The sequence below is a fragment of the Macrobrachium nipponense genome, chromosome 31, assembly GCF_015104395.2.
Source record: "Macrobrachium nipponense isolate FS-2020 chromosome 31, ASM1510439v2, whole genome shotgun sequence".
NCBI classification, from domain to species: Eukaryota; Metazoa; Arthropoda; class Malacostraca; order Decapoda; family Palaemonidae; genus Macrobrachium; species Macrobrachium nipponense.
The window spans coordinates 49,458,551-49,474,141 of NC_061093.1; the positions used below are offsets into that span (position 1 = coordinate 49,458,551).

The 15,591-nt window shown below is 37.0% G+C and overlaps 2 protein-coding genes across 9 annotated transcripts in view; one reads left to right on the forward strand and one right to left on the reverse strand.

Moving 5' to 3' along the window:
• Positions 1-8,649, forward strand: part of LOC135206522 (uncharacterized) — a 44,765-nt gene extending 36,116 nt beyond the window's left edge. The window contains exons 10-11 of the mRNA XM_064237878.1: positions 8,089-8,217; positions 8,588-8,649. Coding sequence (XP_064093948.1) covers positions 8,089-8,217; positions 8,588-8,649 — 191 coding nt within the window. The remainder of the gene's footprint in view (positions 1-8,088; positions 8,218-8,587) is intronic.
• The window catches only part of LOC135206953 (histone-lysine N-methyltransferase 2C-like), a 307,132-nt gene extending 294,247 nt beyond the window's left edge, over positions 1-12,885 (reverse strand). For all 8 annotated transcript variants that reach the window (XM_064238492.1, XM_064238498.1, XM_064238497.1 and 5 more), the window contains exons 1-3: positions 12,732-12,885; positions 11,016-11,133; positions 9,536-9,702 (exon numbers count right to left, since the gene is read on the reverse strand). In XM_064238492.1, the coding sequence (XP_064094562.1) occupies positions 9,536-9,702; positions 11,016-11,133; positions 12,732-12,866 (420 nt within the window). In that variant the 5' untranslated portion in view covers positions 12,867-12,885. The remainder of the gene's footprint in view (positions 1-9,535; positions 9,703-11,015; positions 11,134-12,731) is intronic.
• Between the last annotated feature and the right edge of the window lie 2,706 nt (positions 12,886-15,591).

Genomic DNA, 15,591 nt, shown 5'->3' on the forward strand with positions numbered 1-15,591 from the left:
CTATGAAATCTAGTATCTTGAAAGGCTACGTGGCAAAATGTCTCATCAGAATACAGGCAGTCCCCGGTTATCAGCAATCAGGTTTCATGGCACTTGTCTAGTGCCGAAATGTGTCGATTTCTGGTTATCAGCTTTGATACGCACCTAACAAAGGTGCCATTAACCAGTTATCAGCTTCAAATCCAGTTATCGGCACCGGCAAGAGCCGCCGATTGTTGCTTATCATCAAGCTGTCAGAATATAAACCCCACCTATAACCGACGACTGCCGGTATAACTAAATCTAGATAGTACAATAAGACAAAAGAATTAAATAACCTTAACCTTTTTTAATAATATGGGAAGGATCCCAATCGAGTAATTAAAATCTGAAGGAATGAAGCCTATAACAGATTTAAACCGATATACAGTTTAGTCCTTACTACACTGCCTCTACTTCCTGTTATTTCAGTAAAATAAATAAATAAACAAATAAATAAAAAAACAAAAAAACACACATACATACACACGTGTCTATGTTTGTTTCTTTCTTTAGAGGAAGCTTTTGATGTTACTTGTGAAAAATGACAAATTTTTAACCAATTTGTATTTTTCATAGCTAACAAACTTGGTCTTAATATTAGGATAATACTAGTGCCAAGCTGGAAACAGGTAGAATTAATAAAAAAAACTTGTGAGATCCAGGAACTATTAGCGTCTGTACCAGGTCACAGGGTATTGTAGTTCCCAGAATGCCCTCGGCTTCCCGTGACCTATCAGTTACTCTTCCAACCCAGTTTAGACTGTCAGAGGGGTGGTTTGAGGTGGGTCTTATCTGTTAAGACCTCAGGTTTGTTAGTTATGAAAAATACAAATTGGTTAAAAATTTATCATTTGTTCATATACAAAAAAAACCTTCGGTCCTAACATTAGGATAGACTTACTTATTGGTGGGAGGTAAGTCTCTATAACTGACTGGGAGTTTGCCACCTTTATCCATTTCCGAATAGATGTATTCTACGACAATGGACTATTAACCTTTGAACCAAAGATATATGAGAAATTTATTGGTTCCCTTTCCTCTTTGGTGTTTCATACGATGCCATGGCTTATTGCATTACAGAAGGTAGAGAGCTATCCGTTCTCATAAACCATCCTCCTGTCCCTGTACCTGGATCTATTATCACCCCACCCCACTCTCTTCCTATTATTGAGAGGAGTGTGTTGCTACTGAAAAGTATCCTCTACTCTAGATTATCTTTACAGTATGGCTGTCCTGCTCACCAGCATCTAGTCTGTTCCAGCTCGTGATGGTACTTTCTATCTTACTGCCTGTAGGTAAAGGAGTAGTTAGAAAAGTAGTAAAGAAGGAAGACCATTCATCTCATTCATTCTACTTTCATACCTTCATTTTAGACTAGGACACTTAACTGACCCACCACAGCACCGGATGAGCTATATCATTTAGTGGGCAGCCACCACTGGACCCAAGGAAAAAGTGTCCAAGGATCTATGGGCAACATCTTTTAAATAAAAGGAAGTGAAAGTTGTTTGGCGTCGCCAAATACCAGCTTTCAAAATCCTCTCCAAAGACATATTTTTCTTGAATGCCAAAGAAGTGCTCAAGCCCCTGATGTCATGAGCTCTAGCTCTCTCCAGGCTATCTGACCCTCTGTCTCCTGTCATGTATGCATTCCTGATCGTTTCTCTCAGCCAAAATGATATTGTGTTCCTGGACACTTCCTTCTTGTTCCGTCCTGTACTTACAAAAAGCCTTCGGCATCCCAGCCTGAGATGCCTCGTTCTCCTTAAGTACGCTTGTAGTGCTCTGACAGGGCATAGCAGCATTTCTTCTGGGTCATTGTTCACAAATTCTCCCAGAGAAGGTCTTCCAAACTCTTGAATGCTTCACCACATATGACAGACCATGCAGCTCTCCAACCCTTTTGGTTGAGGATAAAGCCAATAGGAAGACTACCTTCAGGGTCAGGCTTCTATCTGTGGACTGTCTCAATGGCTTGTATGGGGGTTTTGTAAGGCTACTCAGTAACATGGTCAAATACCAATCTTGGGCTTTTAGTTCCTTCGGGGAACAGGACTGCTCAAAACTCTTCATTAACATAGCCATCTCCCACGAAGAAGAAATATCCACACCTTCCATCCGCAGAACCGAAGCTAGAGCAGCCCTGTATCCCTTTACAGCAGATACAGATATATGTCTTTCTGTCCGGAGATATATCAGAAAGTCTGCTAACTGTTGAATAGTGGTTCTGAGCAATGCCTTCCATCAGTGTATCAGAGAGGTTACCACTCTTTATATTTTGACCTTTTAAAATGGGAGTTTTTCTCATCCTTCTTCTTATTTTAAAAGGTCTTACAGGAGAAACTGGATAACGTTCTCCGTTCTTCGTTGAATGCTGCCCCACTCACTTCCTTGATTTTCCCCAATGGCAGTGGAGTCTCTGCTAAACACTTTGTCCTCACCGTTGGCACCGGTCCGTCGCCATTGTTCCAGCGGCCATCAATGCTTTCGCCCGTTCGGACGCCTGTAAATGACTTCAGCCGTTAGCGTTAACTTTACCAGCCACTGCCTTCTTCACTTTGTTGCTGAAAGGGATGTGATGGTCCTGGCTCGAAGATGAAGAAGAATTTACTCTTCTCCTCTTGGCACGAGGATCAGTCACAAGTCCCGTATCCTCCAACGTTTGACTGGTACACGCAGTGACATCATTGAATTTTGCGATGACGCCGAACTAGAGGAAGAAGACGAAAGAAGATGATCATCACTTATTTTCTTTTGGTTTTTCTTTTTATCTATGTTTTTGTCTCTAGAGCTTGTAATTTCTTCATGACTGTATACCAATGAGTCAGAAAGCATATTCATCTCCGGAGGCAACGAAGTAGTGAGAGAGCAGTAGGATGTGACGTCATGGCGGGCCCGGGTGGAAACGTGACGCCATATAGTAAGAAAGCAACCCTCCAAGGTTGGTACGCCTGTTAGGCCAAACGCTGACGACCATTCCTTCCGTTCTCTGCGCATCCGCGGGGGCTGAAATCTGGGACAAAGATGGCGATGCTCCCCCTCTCCCTGCCGGTAATGATGGAGCGTAATTATGCATCAAATTATTTTTTTTTTACCCAAACCCCTCCTGGAGTTTCCGATAACGAATCGCTAGAAGAAACTGAAGGGGTATGAGAAACATCAAAGCAGGTGACGAAACATTTGGAGTACAGGCGGCCGCGGTTTAACGGCGCAATCACTCAACGGCGAATCGGTTTTTACGGCGGTTGTCAAAATATTCATTAAAAAAATAAGGCATTTTAAAGGTAATCTTTACGGCACAAATTTCAGTTAACAGCGCCGCTAGCGCCGTTGTCTAACGAGTTCATACAGAATAAGTAGAAATGCCGTTCAGACCATAAAGGTTATGCAAATTATATTAACAAATTTTATGGAGAGCTATTACGTAGGTATTAGGGTAAAATATATGCCTCTGACGCTGTTCTATGCCGAAAATATCGAGTTACATAAGTGCAAATTTAGCTATAGATGTGTCGATTCATAAATGTTCATGCTTTTGTTTAAAATGTGTATGAAAATGTATTACGTGAAACAGGCCATTATTATTTCTGTACAGAAATATGATACAAAGGCAGCTTTTGAAACTGCCCTTCACGTATCAAATACGATGTTTTTTCATGTTCTTTCTTGTAAGCCGCCGCCTGCCGCTCTTCCGAAAATATCGATTCAAAAAAAAGTGCAAATTAGCGATCGATGTGTCGATTTTGTTTATAAATGTTTATGCTTCTAAGTTTAAAAATGTATATGAAAATGTAACTACGAATAGGGTATTTTTATTTCTGTGCAGAAATATGATAAAAAGGCAGCTTTTGAAACTCCTAATTCAAGTTATCGACTACGATGTGTCGATTCATAAGTGTTCATGCTTTTGTTTAAAAGTGTATGAAAATGTATTACGTGAAAGGCATTTTTATTTCTGTACAGAAATATGATACAAAGGCAGCTTTTGAAAGTTGCCCTTCACGTTATCAAATACGATGTTTTTTCATGTTCTTTCTTGTAAGCGCCGCCTGCCGCTCTTCCGAAAATGTCGATTTAAAAAATGTGCAAATTAGCCATCGATGTGTCGTTTTATAAATGTTTATGCTTTTATGTTTAAAATGTGTATGAAAAATGTACTACGATTAGGGTATTTTTATTATCTGTGCAGAAATATGATAAAAGGCAGCTTTTGAAACTCCCCTTCACTTATCGACTACGATGTTTTTTCAAGTTCGTTCTTGTATGCCGCCGTCTGCCGCTCTTCCGAAAATATCGGAGTTAAAAAAAAAAAAAGTGCAAATTTAGCGATCGATGTGTCGATTTTTCAAATGTTTATGCTTTTATGTTTAAAATGTGTATGAAAAACATATTGCGTAAAGGTATTTCATTTTTGTACAGAAATAAGATACAAATTAAGGGCAGCTTTGTAACTAGGGCTCACGTTGTTAAGGGGATGGTTTTTCATGTTCGTTCTTGTCCGCCAGTTTCCGAAAAATGCATTGTGTTATTTTATTAATTACGCATCTTTTCGATAAATCCTTTAAAAAGTTATACATTATTTCACTGTATCCAAGAATATTGTATGTATTCTCATATTATTTTATTTTAAAATACTACGGCGGAAACTTAAGCCAGTATTCCGCGAGCGGCCAATGTTGTGGTTTGAAATCAGCTGATGAATACGAGTCTGTTTCACCATAACGCAATTCTGAGTGAATGCTCTTGCTTCTAGTTAGCATAAACGAATATCTATATACTTGACTTATATGAGACAAAGTTATTTTTCCATATACAGCGTGTTTTTAGGTGGAAATATTTATTGAATATGTCTCGTTGTGAATGTGAACTACTATTTTTTTGTCGTTAACAGATTATTACGTTGGCGGCATGTTATGCGTAAAAAAATTACGTGATTCCTTGAATTCGCAATACGTAATCCTTTATATCATCGTAATACGAACTTTACGCTATTTATCTTATATCGGGCGTGAAACCAACAGTAAAATGTGTTCTTTCAAGCACCAGTAGTTTTGATTAAATGATTTTATCCCAATTTATCTACAGTTGTGTGTGATGGCAGACGTTTACTGCAGTTTTATCCTTGTTGCCGATGTACAATATAGTCATTAGCAGCTTGAACAGTTTTCTCAGCTTCAGTTATAACTAGGTTTTAAATTTAACGGTATATTTCCCGATTGATCTTTAATCTATATTGATCTCTGATCTATAGCGAATAAAAGTTATTACATTAAGATATCTCAGTTCTTTATTCTATCATAACGCCATTTATATCAAATACGGTAATGTTGCACTGTAGTACGATGATCGAAATACAAGCCAAACAGATGTTATCCAGTTCGGTTGTACTTAGAAAAAAAAAAAAAAATAGTAGTTTCTCGTTCGGTTGTTCATGGCTGTACACGTTCACGCAACGAGTATAACGTTCACCATATACTTTCATCATTCTCTTTTGCTGTTATTGAACTTATGTAACTAGAAGATGGATAAAGTTAGACCATTGTAAATTGATCTCTCATAAAATCGAACTATCGTAGACTAATGATCGTAACCTGAACACTACAGCTACCTGTACTGTATAAACTTTATTATATCTTTAACATACTTTAGACACCCACATGTACTGTACAGTAATTTCTATAGTACTATACTGCATAAATATAATTTTACTTATTGCGCCGTTGTGGGATTACAGCTCCTTTGACTGGTCTAGAGTTTCGAAAGGGGTGTGCGGCGGCCGTAGGCTTTAAAATCGCTCAGCGTCGAAAATCGCTTGGCGTCGGTGGCCAGGAACGGAACCCCTGCCGCTAACCGAGGCCGCCTGTAGTCTGATGTATTGGCGATACAAAAGAAGCCGACGATGCTTGATCACCCAAAGATGGCGTTGTCTCCTTTCTTTTATACTGGCCTTTCCCATAAAACTTCATCCATTGTTCCACCGACAATCACGACAAAACTGAACAAGATTAGTAATAGTACATATGTTTTCTCTGCACCTACTACATGTTGGATGTGGATCTGTAGATACCGATGTTAAAAATCTTGAACAAGGAAAACCACTCACTCCGGGGCATTTCCTTTGTCTGTTATGAGATCCAGAAAAAACTTCCCTTGGTGAAGCAAAATTCTCCATATCTCACAACGTACACACCCCCCACCAGATCACACCCACACTGAGATCACCCAGAGAGAAAAGGGGAAAATATGAATAAAAACGGGCAAACTAAACCGGCTTTAAACAGATAGAAAGTAATCATGTCCTACCTTGAAGGCAGCAGGAAAGTAACTGATAGGTCACGGGACGCCGAGAGGGCATTCTGGGAACTACAATCCCCCACCCCTGACCTGGTACAGATGCCAATAGTCCCTGGATCTCACATTTTGTTATAGTTCTACCGGTTTCCAGCTTGGCGCTAGTATTATCCTAATGTTAAGACTGAAGTGTTTGTTTCGTATATGAACAAAAAAAAATTTTTTTTCAGTTAACATCAAACCCTTCCTCTGAAGACACACACATAATGATTAAAATTTCATCAGACCTCTCCAAAAACAGGTAAAGAAAATGGTCTTCAGATATATTTAACAACATACTGACAAGCCTATACTACCAATAAGTAATTAAATAAGCAATATAAAAAGGTTTTTATGGACAGAACCAGTTAGATTTTTTTGTGGAAACCATCATCTTAATAAAATTTTTTTGTTTTTCTTCCAAGGAATTTTGTGAAATGAGATCCCTCCATTTTCAACCATCTTGTGCACTTGTGGCTGACTTCTCATCTGGACCAGGTCTTCACCTAATCCATTCTCCTTTACTTTTTGAACCTCACTAGTACTAGATTTTCCCCTGTTAATTCTAATATAACTTCCTTAGCTACCTGCTTTCCTCCCCCACCTCAGAACATGCCCTAGTGTTAAACTAGCATAAAATTATTTTGCTGATAGTATAGCCCCATGCACCGTTCAATTTGAGTGCTATACCTTCCCAAATTTGAATGGCATGTCAACCCTGCCAATGCCAAACCCAAACCACTCTTAAAGCAGCCTATTCAATGTTATTCTATTCAGATCCAAGCATAAAAAGTTCAGCAATTGTCACAATTATACTACTTATAAATTTAATTTACAATCATAATTTCCTGAATTACAATATTGGCAATAACTGAATTTTCATAGAAAACCTCCTCATCAATAGTTACAACCTTCAATTTCTGAATTACACAATGTAGTATCAAATTCCTATACTCTCTATACTGAGCCATGAAAACAAATGATATCATCAAAAATATTCTCAGTTCTCGCAGAAACCTCATTTTCATAGGATATAAATATAATTATCTAGTGTCATGTGGGCATGGTTCTCCAAAAGTCTACAGGGATTTGTTAAGAGCAACCCAGGCATCCTCAGTTAAATATATACAAGCTATCAACATCCACAATTTACTGACAAATTATCTGCACCTTAAGTGGACAGCAAGGGTTCAGTCAAAAAATTATGCTTCCCAGGCCTTCAAAGCCCTCTTTCATTCATACAAATACTTCATGCCACTATTAAATCATATAACTTAACACCTACATAACAAAAAGTCGTTTTGTATCAAAACTGTAATATCCCTGATACGGAAAGGACAAAAATACATCAAAACCTAACAGGCTAGAAAAAAATTTATGGAAACTTCCAAAAATTATTGCTACATTCACTACATTTGTAGGGACTGATTTATTTAAAATGACCTCTGAATCACTAACAAACCCAAAATCCATAGCCTAGTTATAAATTACTTAAGACAACTATTCCTACTGAAGCAGAAATTATAAGCTACTCTCGGAAGGTCATATTCTGACAAAAATAATTTTGAAAAATCCTGGCAATAAATAAATTACTTTTTTAGAAAAGACAAGCCTTTCTCTCATCACTTATAGTTACAAATTTTAATATATCTGCAAAATTACTCATGGCATCAATTTTGAAGTCCATACCAAACAATATTATTTCCATTTCTCATTTAAATATTCTTACACTCTAAGGAGATTATCCCAAATTAACACCAAGACTACCCTTGATATACTCTTTGAGAACTTCCAATATGACTATCATAAAGCAGCTTAACCAGAGCTATATTATATTTTCTAGGTATCACATGCCAATGTCACAAGGTATGTTGTAATATGAGTGACAAATTGGAACTAGCAAAATGCTGAAGCTAGCAGTTTGCTATGAAGTGTAATGGAATGAAGATGAATTGTTTAAATAAAAAGAAGTATACTGTGATTTAGCTAGATACATAAGGAACACTTCATGAAAGTTTGTGCCACATATAGAGTGCAGCCAAAGCACACGTTTGCAAATTTCATACTTTATGATTTGTTTGTGAGATGTCAAAATCATCCTTACAGTGCAAATTAATTGTATTCTATAATTTTCTACATTATATAACATATTTCTGGTATTGTTAATGCTAGTCTGAGATTCTATCAATCAATAATTTTATCATGACATTATGAGGGTCAGACTTATATTCAACAGTATTCTACTATCAAATGTGCTGCACAGACACTAAGTCTCATTTGGGAAAGTTAAGTTTTTGAGATACAAAAGGAGAACACATCATCTACAATGAATTGACACATAACACTCCATCATCCACATTCTTGTAATGTGCTACAGTTTATAACTGACTACGAAACCATTAAACAATTTCTGACCCGAAGCTCCCGTAAAACATTATTGTGAATTTTTAGTGCACAACTTTTAACAAATTGCTACAATATTATTGTTGCACTTCTTTACACTTTAATTAATAACTACAATAAAATACAAAAGTTGAACCCTTCCAACAACAAAGCTTTCTGTGGTTGCGCTTTTGTGCAAGTGCAAACACCCTACTCTAACTTCCAGAAATTCATGAGAACACCTACATATATCTGATATACACTTTCAGCAATTCAAGAGAACACCTACGTACATCTGATATTTACTGGGACAATACCTAAATTACTATTTTTCACATTTAATTTCTGATGCCATTTCTCACAAAATACATACCATCAAGATCCCTATCTAAGAGTAAATTCAAGCAAAAATAATGTAACCTGGACGAGGGAAAAATAAGGACATGACTCGAGAAAGGTTTATGTTTTGTGCTGAAATCTGCTTCCTGTTCTGGGGAAAAAAGGGGATACAAATACACTACCCTATTTCTTCATTACAAAATGTCTGTATTATACATGAAGAAAATTGACTAAACTAAACACAGCCACATCAAGAGTCAAGAGTGATACACAATTAACAGCCACCATCTGTACTTTAGGCCTTCTACTACTACAATATGGCACACTATATCTACAGAGAGACTTACATGGCTTTTGTACATAAAACTTTTACATTTCAAAAAGTTAAGGCAGTGGTGCAATAGTGACTGATCACGCAAAAGCTCATTTCTACTGTACACAAAAAATACATTTATATCCTTACCTGACACATCTTGCAATGTGGACACTGCCAGCCAGTTCTCACTGCTGGCACAGCTGTTAGTGGTGGCTTAAGACACATGCCATGATAATGGTTGCCACAATTTGAGCAGAAAATTAGCGAACTTTCAGGTGATGAATGTTCACAAATTATGCATGCCATATCCATTACTGTATAAAAGAAAATAAAAGAGAATTGCACATTGAGAAAGTCATAACAAAGACAAAGAAATAAATATTAATCGGATTCTCCTGACTGACTAGCGTAGACAGATAGTATATGTAAAGTTTCCCACACCTAAATATTCAGTATTTCATGACAAAAATCATTAAATATCTGAGATCCATGGAAATCAACAAATATAAGTAATACAGTCACATAACGCCAAATTTAGTTTGTTTCATACAGAAAAACTAGAGCAAAATGCATTAGCCCCTCAACAACAAGATATTTCAATAGTTTGACCATATTATTGATATGTGGTGAAATCTGACACATAATGAGGATTTTCTTGTACAGCTGTATGTAATTGAAAATTCAAAATATCCCACTTCAAATATGCACTTAAGTTGTTGTCTCTTGGGTAGTGAACAACTACAAGTAAGTAATAACATTACACTTTTTCTATGGGTGACACCTAACTGCTCACCAACCATGACTATTTTGCACAAGATTTTTTACAAGTAAAATATCCTCCAGACTTTTGAAGATTTCTCACCATTAACATGTGCATTAGTCATTTACTCAACCAATTGCGTGCCACAAGGAAAGAATAAGAAAAAAAATATAAATAAATTTCACTGATGCAGCAAATTTTTAACCAAAAACATGCCTGATATCTTATTTTAATCAAATTGATGATAGATTGAGATATAAAATCACATCTACACTTTATGCTCCACAAAAATCCAATAATTAATTACAAACACCCTGGCATTCTTGAAATCTCTAATTACTAAGGACCCAAATAAAGAGGTTTCTTATTTAGATATATCATAACTAATAAATTCTTTTTTTATTATACAGTACCTCATGCAAAAAAAAAAATTTTTTTTATTTCAATTTGGGAAAACTAGAACTTTCAGTGTTCTCCTCGAACAATTAATTAATATGACTTTTTTGGAGTGGTCTGCTCATAACTGCAAGGAATTCTGGAACTTTATATATTCAACTGTCAAATATGAAAGTTTATATATTCAACTGTCAGAATAAGAAAGTTTGTTAATAAAATTTGAAAATGAAAAGGATAAGATACCTAGCAAAGTTCAACATAATATATAAATTTTTAACAGTTTGTCAATACTGGTCATTTTATGGGTAACAAAAGTTGATATATACTATCTATACAAACACTTAAGATTAAGTTAGTTACCCTACCAGAGAGCTTGAACATAGTGGGAGTCCAGAGTTTTGCATATTATTATATACTTTGACAGTAAAAATCACAAATGTCATAAGCAATCCTATTAAACAACTTACTTACAGATATCTCTGCTTCGGTCAGCGTGGGAAGGACACACCATTGCAACACTCTTTAGATCCATGGGTGCACCATCATACATAGCACATGGAAAATGATAGAACTTGGGACATCCTGGTACCTGAAGAATCCCACAAAATAAAGTCAAAATTACAAGAAAAAATAAACTTGGAATTCTAGCCATTGGCTGAACAAGATAGTTGCCTGATAGATAAACAAGGTAGTTGGTTGATAGATGTCAAGTATTATAAAGAAAAAAAAAAATGGACTCATCTTTCTAATTCATTTGAATAGTGGGAAAACTGGCATTAGTCATAAAATGAGGTATAAATAACCAGTAAAGATACAGTTACTAATTCAACTGTGTCATGAACAGATGTTCTTCAAACTGCTTTTAACTCCCAAGATGAGAAAAATTATACAATTAACTGACAATTTTTTTTTTTACAGCAAATTTAATGTCTGATTGTGATATCATTTTGGGAATCTAACTGCACCCAAGGTACTAAGAAACTCATCTCATTTGACAGCAGGGAGATATAAAATATTTGAATGCAAGCTGATAGTTGCTGTTAGTTATGAAACAAATTTAACAAAACCAATGAACAAAATCCCTATCAGATCTACTGTGATTGATTAGTCCTCGTAGAATGCTTACTACATTGAGCATTGAATGAGAAGCAATTTAACACTACAAAGCACTGGAACTTGACTATATAGATACTTTTTAATTGTGTAGGGCCTCAAAATATTACTGCCTCAAACTATTACTGGACAAAAAACTTGAAGAATTCAGACTGAACTGTACTCAATTACACATATACACTTGAATATTTTACAGATTGAAAGCCTTAATCCTTTGCCAAATTTGGGATCCAAACTTGTCTATTATCAGCTTCAAGATAACTTCCTTGTAGCGCTTGATGTACGTTTTTTATGTAAGAAAGCTGCAAATTTGGAGCCAAAAAAACCATACTTATAAAGTTTCTTTATGGTCAAAATGATCATTAAACTTACCGAAGCCCATACTGCTTTAATTTTCATAAAAAAATAATGAATGGATTGTAAAGCAAGGAATCTGTGGCATCTGGCAACTCATGCATATACGGAGGTGGAAGCTGGTCACTGACCACCATAGAACACTCTGACGTCGTCTGATCTGATTTGACTGGATTTAGGAAAATTCAGCTAAAAAGCAACGTACTGAGTCGCTCCACAGAATTCAGTGCTTTAAACAGGGAAGTGAGGTGGTTGGCAGCAAGACTGAAGTACAGAAGCAGGAACTGAGTAAACTGCTAAAAAAGTAGGTGCAGCTAGGGGCCAAAGGGATGCTGCAAACAACTTTAGTAATGCTTACAGTGTACATGAGGTGCACTGAGTTGTAACCCCCACTGGGTAAGAATAGGAAAACATACTAAAAACATATCTGATTTTCTATTTTTGCCTGGTTAAATTATGCTTCTCTTGACAAGCCCCTGTCTGAAAGTGCACATTAGGCTATCCCTGAACACTATCCAGATGCTACCCAACAACAGAATATTAATGTTTTCTTTCTATTATTTTCAACAGATGTCATTTGGGTCTCAAGGGATAGAATTTATATAATGTTATTTGACATCATTTGATTCTCAAACCAAACTGTTTGTTAAAATTATCAAAACCATAATTAAACAGACAATTCTACACATTCAAAATAAAAAAATCACACTCTACACATACCTTGCATGGAATAGTTGCTCCAAATTTCTTACAATATGCACATCCCTGGCTGGCACCAGTAACAACTGCTACATCCACTTTGTTTATAATGTCATCACTGGTTAATTCTACATTTGCTGACCATAAAGCACACATATAATGTACCAAACAATGACCTACAAAAGAATATTCATGCATTAAAATATTTGTCAGTATTAAGGAATGTGGTGGTAACACCATGAAAAATATAGACTTTAAGAATACTCTCAGAATATGGCAAGAAGAAATTCATTTATAAACATCAATTAGAAAAGCCAGTCTTCCTTCATTTCACAAAAAATCTTCCACAACAAAAAAGTCACAGTTTTTTCAACTATGCTATGCAATAAGTAAAATAAGCAAATACACTAACCTCCAGACTCAAACAAAAATAACCAACAGAAGGCTGCTCCTGATGACCAACCAGCGATATCTCATCTACTGGTTCTGGCAATATCAGATCTCCAATTTGCTTTCGGGGTGATTTTCCTTTGTCTCTGGGTAAAAAAATAAAAAATAAAATAAGAGCTCACATATGCTAAAAATAATAACACAAAGATGGAGTGCAGTAAGCCTTACCTTAGCTACAGTTCTTAAACTTTTGATTTTATAAAACATGGCAAGTTTTTCAAGCAATCTCATTTAATCATCAATAGTCGACTGCCAGGGACTATAATCCTAATCGCACACAAGAAATCCATCACCCCCCCAAAAGATTTTGTTTCTTATTGAATAATCCATCCTACTGGAGTACCCACTTTAAATTAACTTGCAACTCCTCAAGAGACACAGGGGGAGGGGCTCTCCCAAGCTGCAACATGCACTTGGTCAACTGAATCAGTATAGGTGCAGTGAGGGGGATGGGGAGGGGAGCAGTCTGTGAGATTGCTAACTACACTTTGGTGTAATTATACTCTGTTTTTTTTCATCTGTCCACCCGCCTGTGGTGTTTTTGTATGGCAACACTGCGTCCCGGGCTTTAGATAGTCACATTCAGCTTTCATTCAACGATTATAATAATATCCTATTTCGAATATTAACGGTGTTGAATTCGCATACAGTAAATTATTAAAACACTTTTCAGTTGCAATGTACACCCAGATATCCTTTTATTTACCTAAAACTTACACACATAGCGTAACTATCTAAAGCCCGGGACGCAGTGTTGCCATACATAAACACCACAGGCAGATGGACAGATGAAAAAAAAAACAGAGTATAGTTGTATAACTACATACTGTATTTATACGTAACAATGTATTTATTATAATTGACCTTTTACTCAAACTGTTGAGTACTGTAATTATTACTGTTTACCTTTTTACTGAAATCTACAATGTATATTTAGTTTCTGTTAAGCTGCCATACAGTTAAGTTTGCATAATATATGAAACAACGAATTCTGTGTTCTTTCTTGCCCTGCCACGAAAACAGAATCAAACATGGCGCAGTGATTGTTGTTTTGTTTATGCTGTCTACTGTCGTTCAAGAAGTAATGTTAAATCTTTAGTACCCGTACACGATGGAGAAGCAAAATCGAACAACTGGCAGCACTTGTGGCAAGGCAAGCAGAGATGGCTCATCATGCCCAAGAAGCAGCTACGAAAAGGGAAGAACGTTTAACCGCAATTCTAGAGGGGTTTAGCTGGTACCTCGGGACATCATAGGAATAAACAGTCTCAGGCAAGGGCAGTTCCTGCACCACACTTGTCGTCTTCTGTATCTCTTAAAGAGTTTGGATCGTGGCGTCACAAGTATGAGGGACATGCAGTGTTGACAAGAATGTCATCTCTCTCTCTTGTGAGCAGCGGTCAGCAATTGATTTCGTGCTAGACGATGATTGGACCCGCACTTGAGATATGGTCTTTCACTGGATGATGGGGCAGACTGAAGACTATATTGGATGCCATGGAGTTGCACTTGCGCAACCAAAGGAATGTCATCGTGGACCGACGCGACTTTCATACAAGAGTCCAGGAGTTGCACGAGACCTTCGATGATTTTTTGTGCGGCATTAAAGAGATTGCTTCTTTCTGTGATTTTTGTGAAACCTGCATGGACAGCAGACTACGAGACAGGATCGTCGTTGGAACCAGAGATGAAGAGGCTTTGAAACGTATGTTAGAAGAAAAGAAGCTCACTTTGCAGATGGCTATTGATATTTGCAGAGCATCGGAAAATGCAAATGCCAGTCGTGCTGTTATTTCGGGGCAGTGAAAAAGTATAATGTTTCAAGAGTGTCCCAATACAAGCAAGGTCAGAAGGCAGCCCATTTAAAGCAGCAGTGCTTTAGGTGGTGGAGGTGAGCGCCATCGTGATAAGATGGCATGCAAGGCTCTAAAAACAGGGACTGCAAACAATGTGGTAAGAAAGGTCACTTCGCAGTGGTGTGCAGGTCAAAGGTACAGCCACTGTCTCCTCAGAAGAAGAAAACGAATATAAAAGCATGTTCAAGCCTTCAAAGCAGAATCTATATCGTGTCATTGGAGATATTTACAGCAACTGTGCGTCATCATGTCCAACCCTCAGATTTGCATCAGGTACCACTCACCCCAAAGGATCAAGTCAGTTATGTGGACACCTGACTCTGGAGCAGAGACAACTGTGATAGGACTTGAGAACGCTAAATCTCTTGGATTCATGAGAGTTCACTGGAGGCCGATCATTATGGGTGGTCTTATTGCAGCAGATCGTCAAGCTCTCACTAAAATGGGTACTTTTGAGGCTTTTTTAACTTTGGGGAATCGTTAGTAGTACGACAACAGTTGTGTCAGTCGTCAAGGAAGTGAAAGGTGCACTTCTGAGCTGGTTGATGTGTAGCACTGGGAACAATATTACCAGA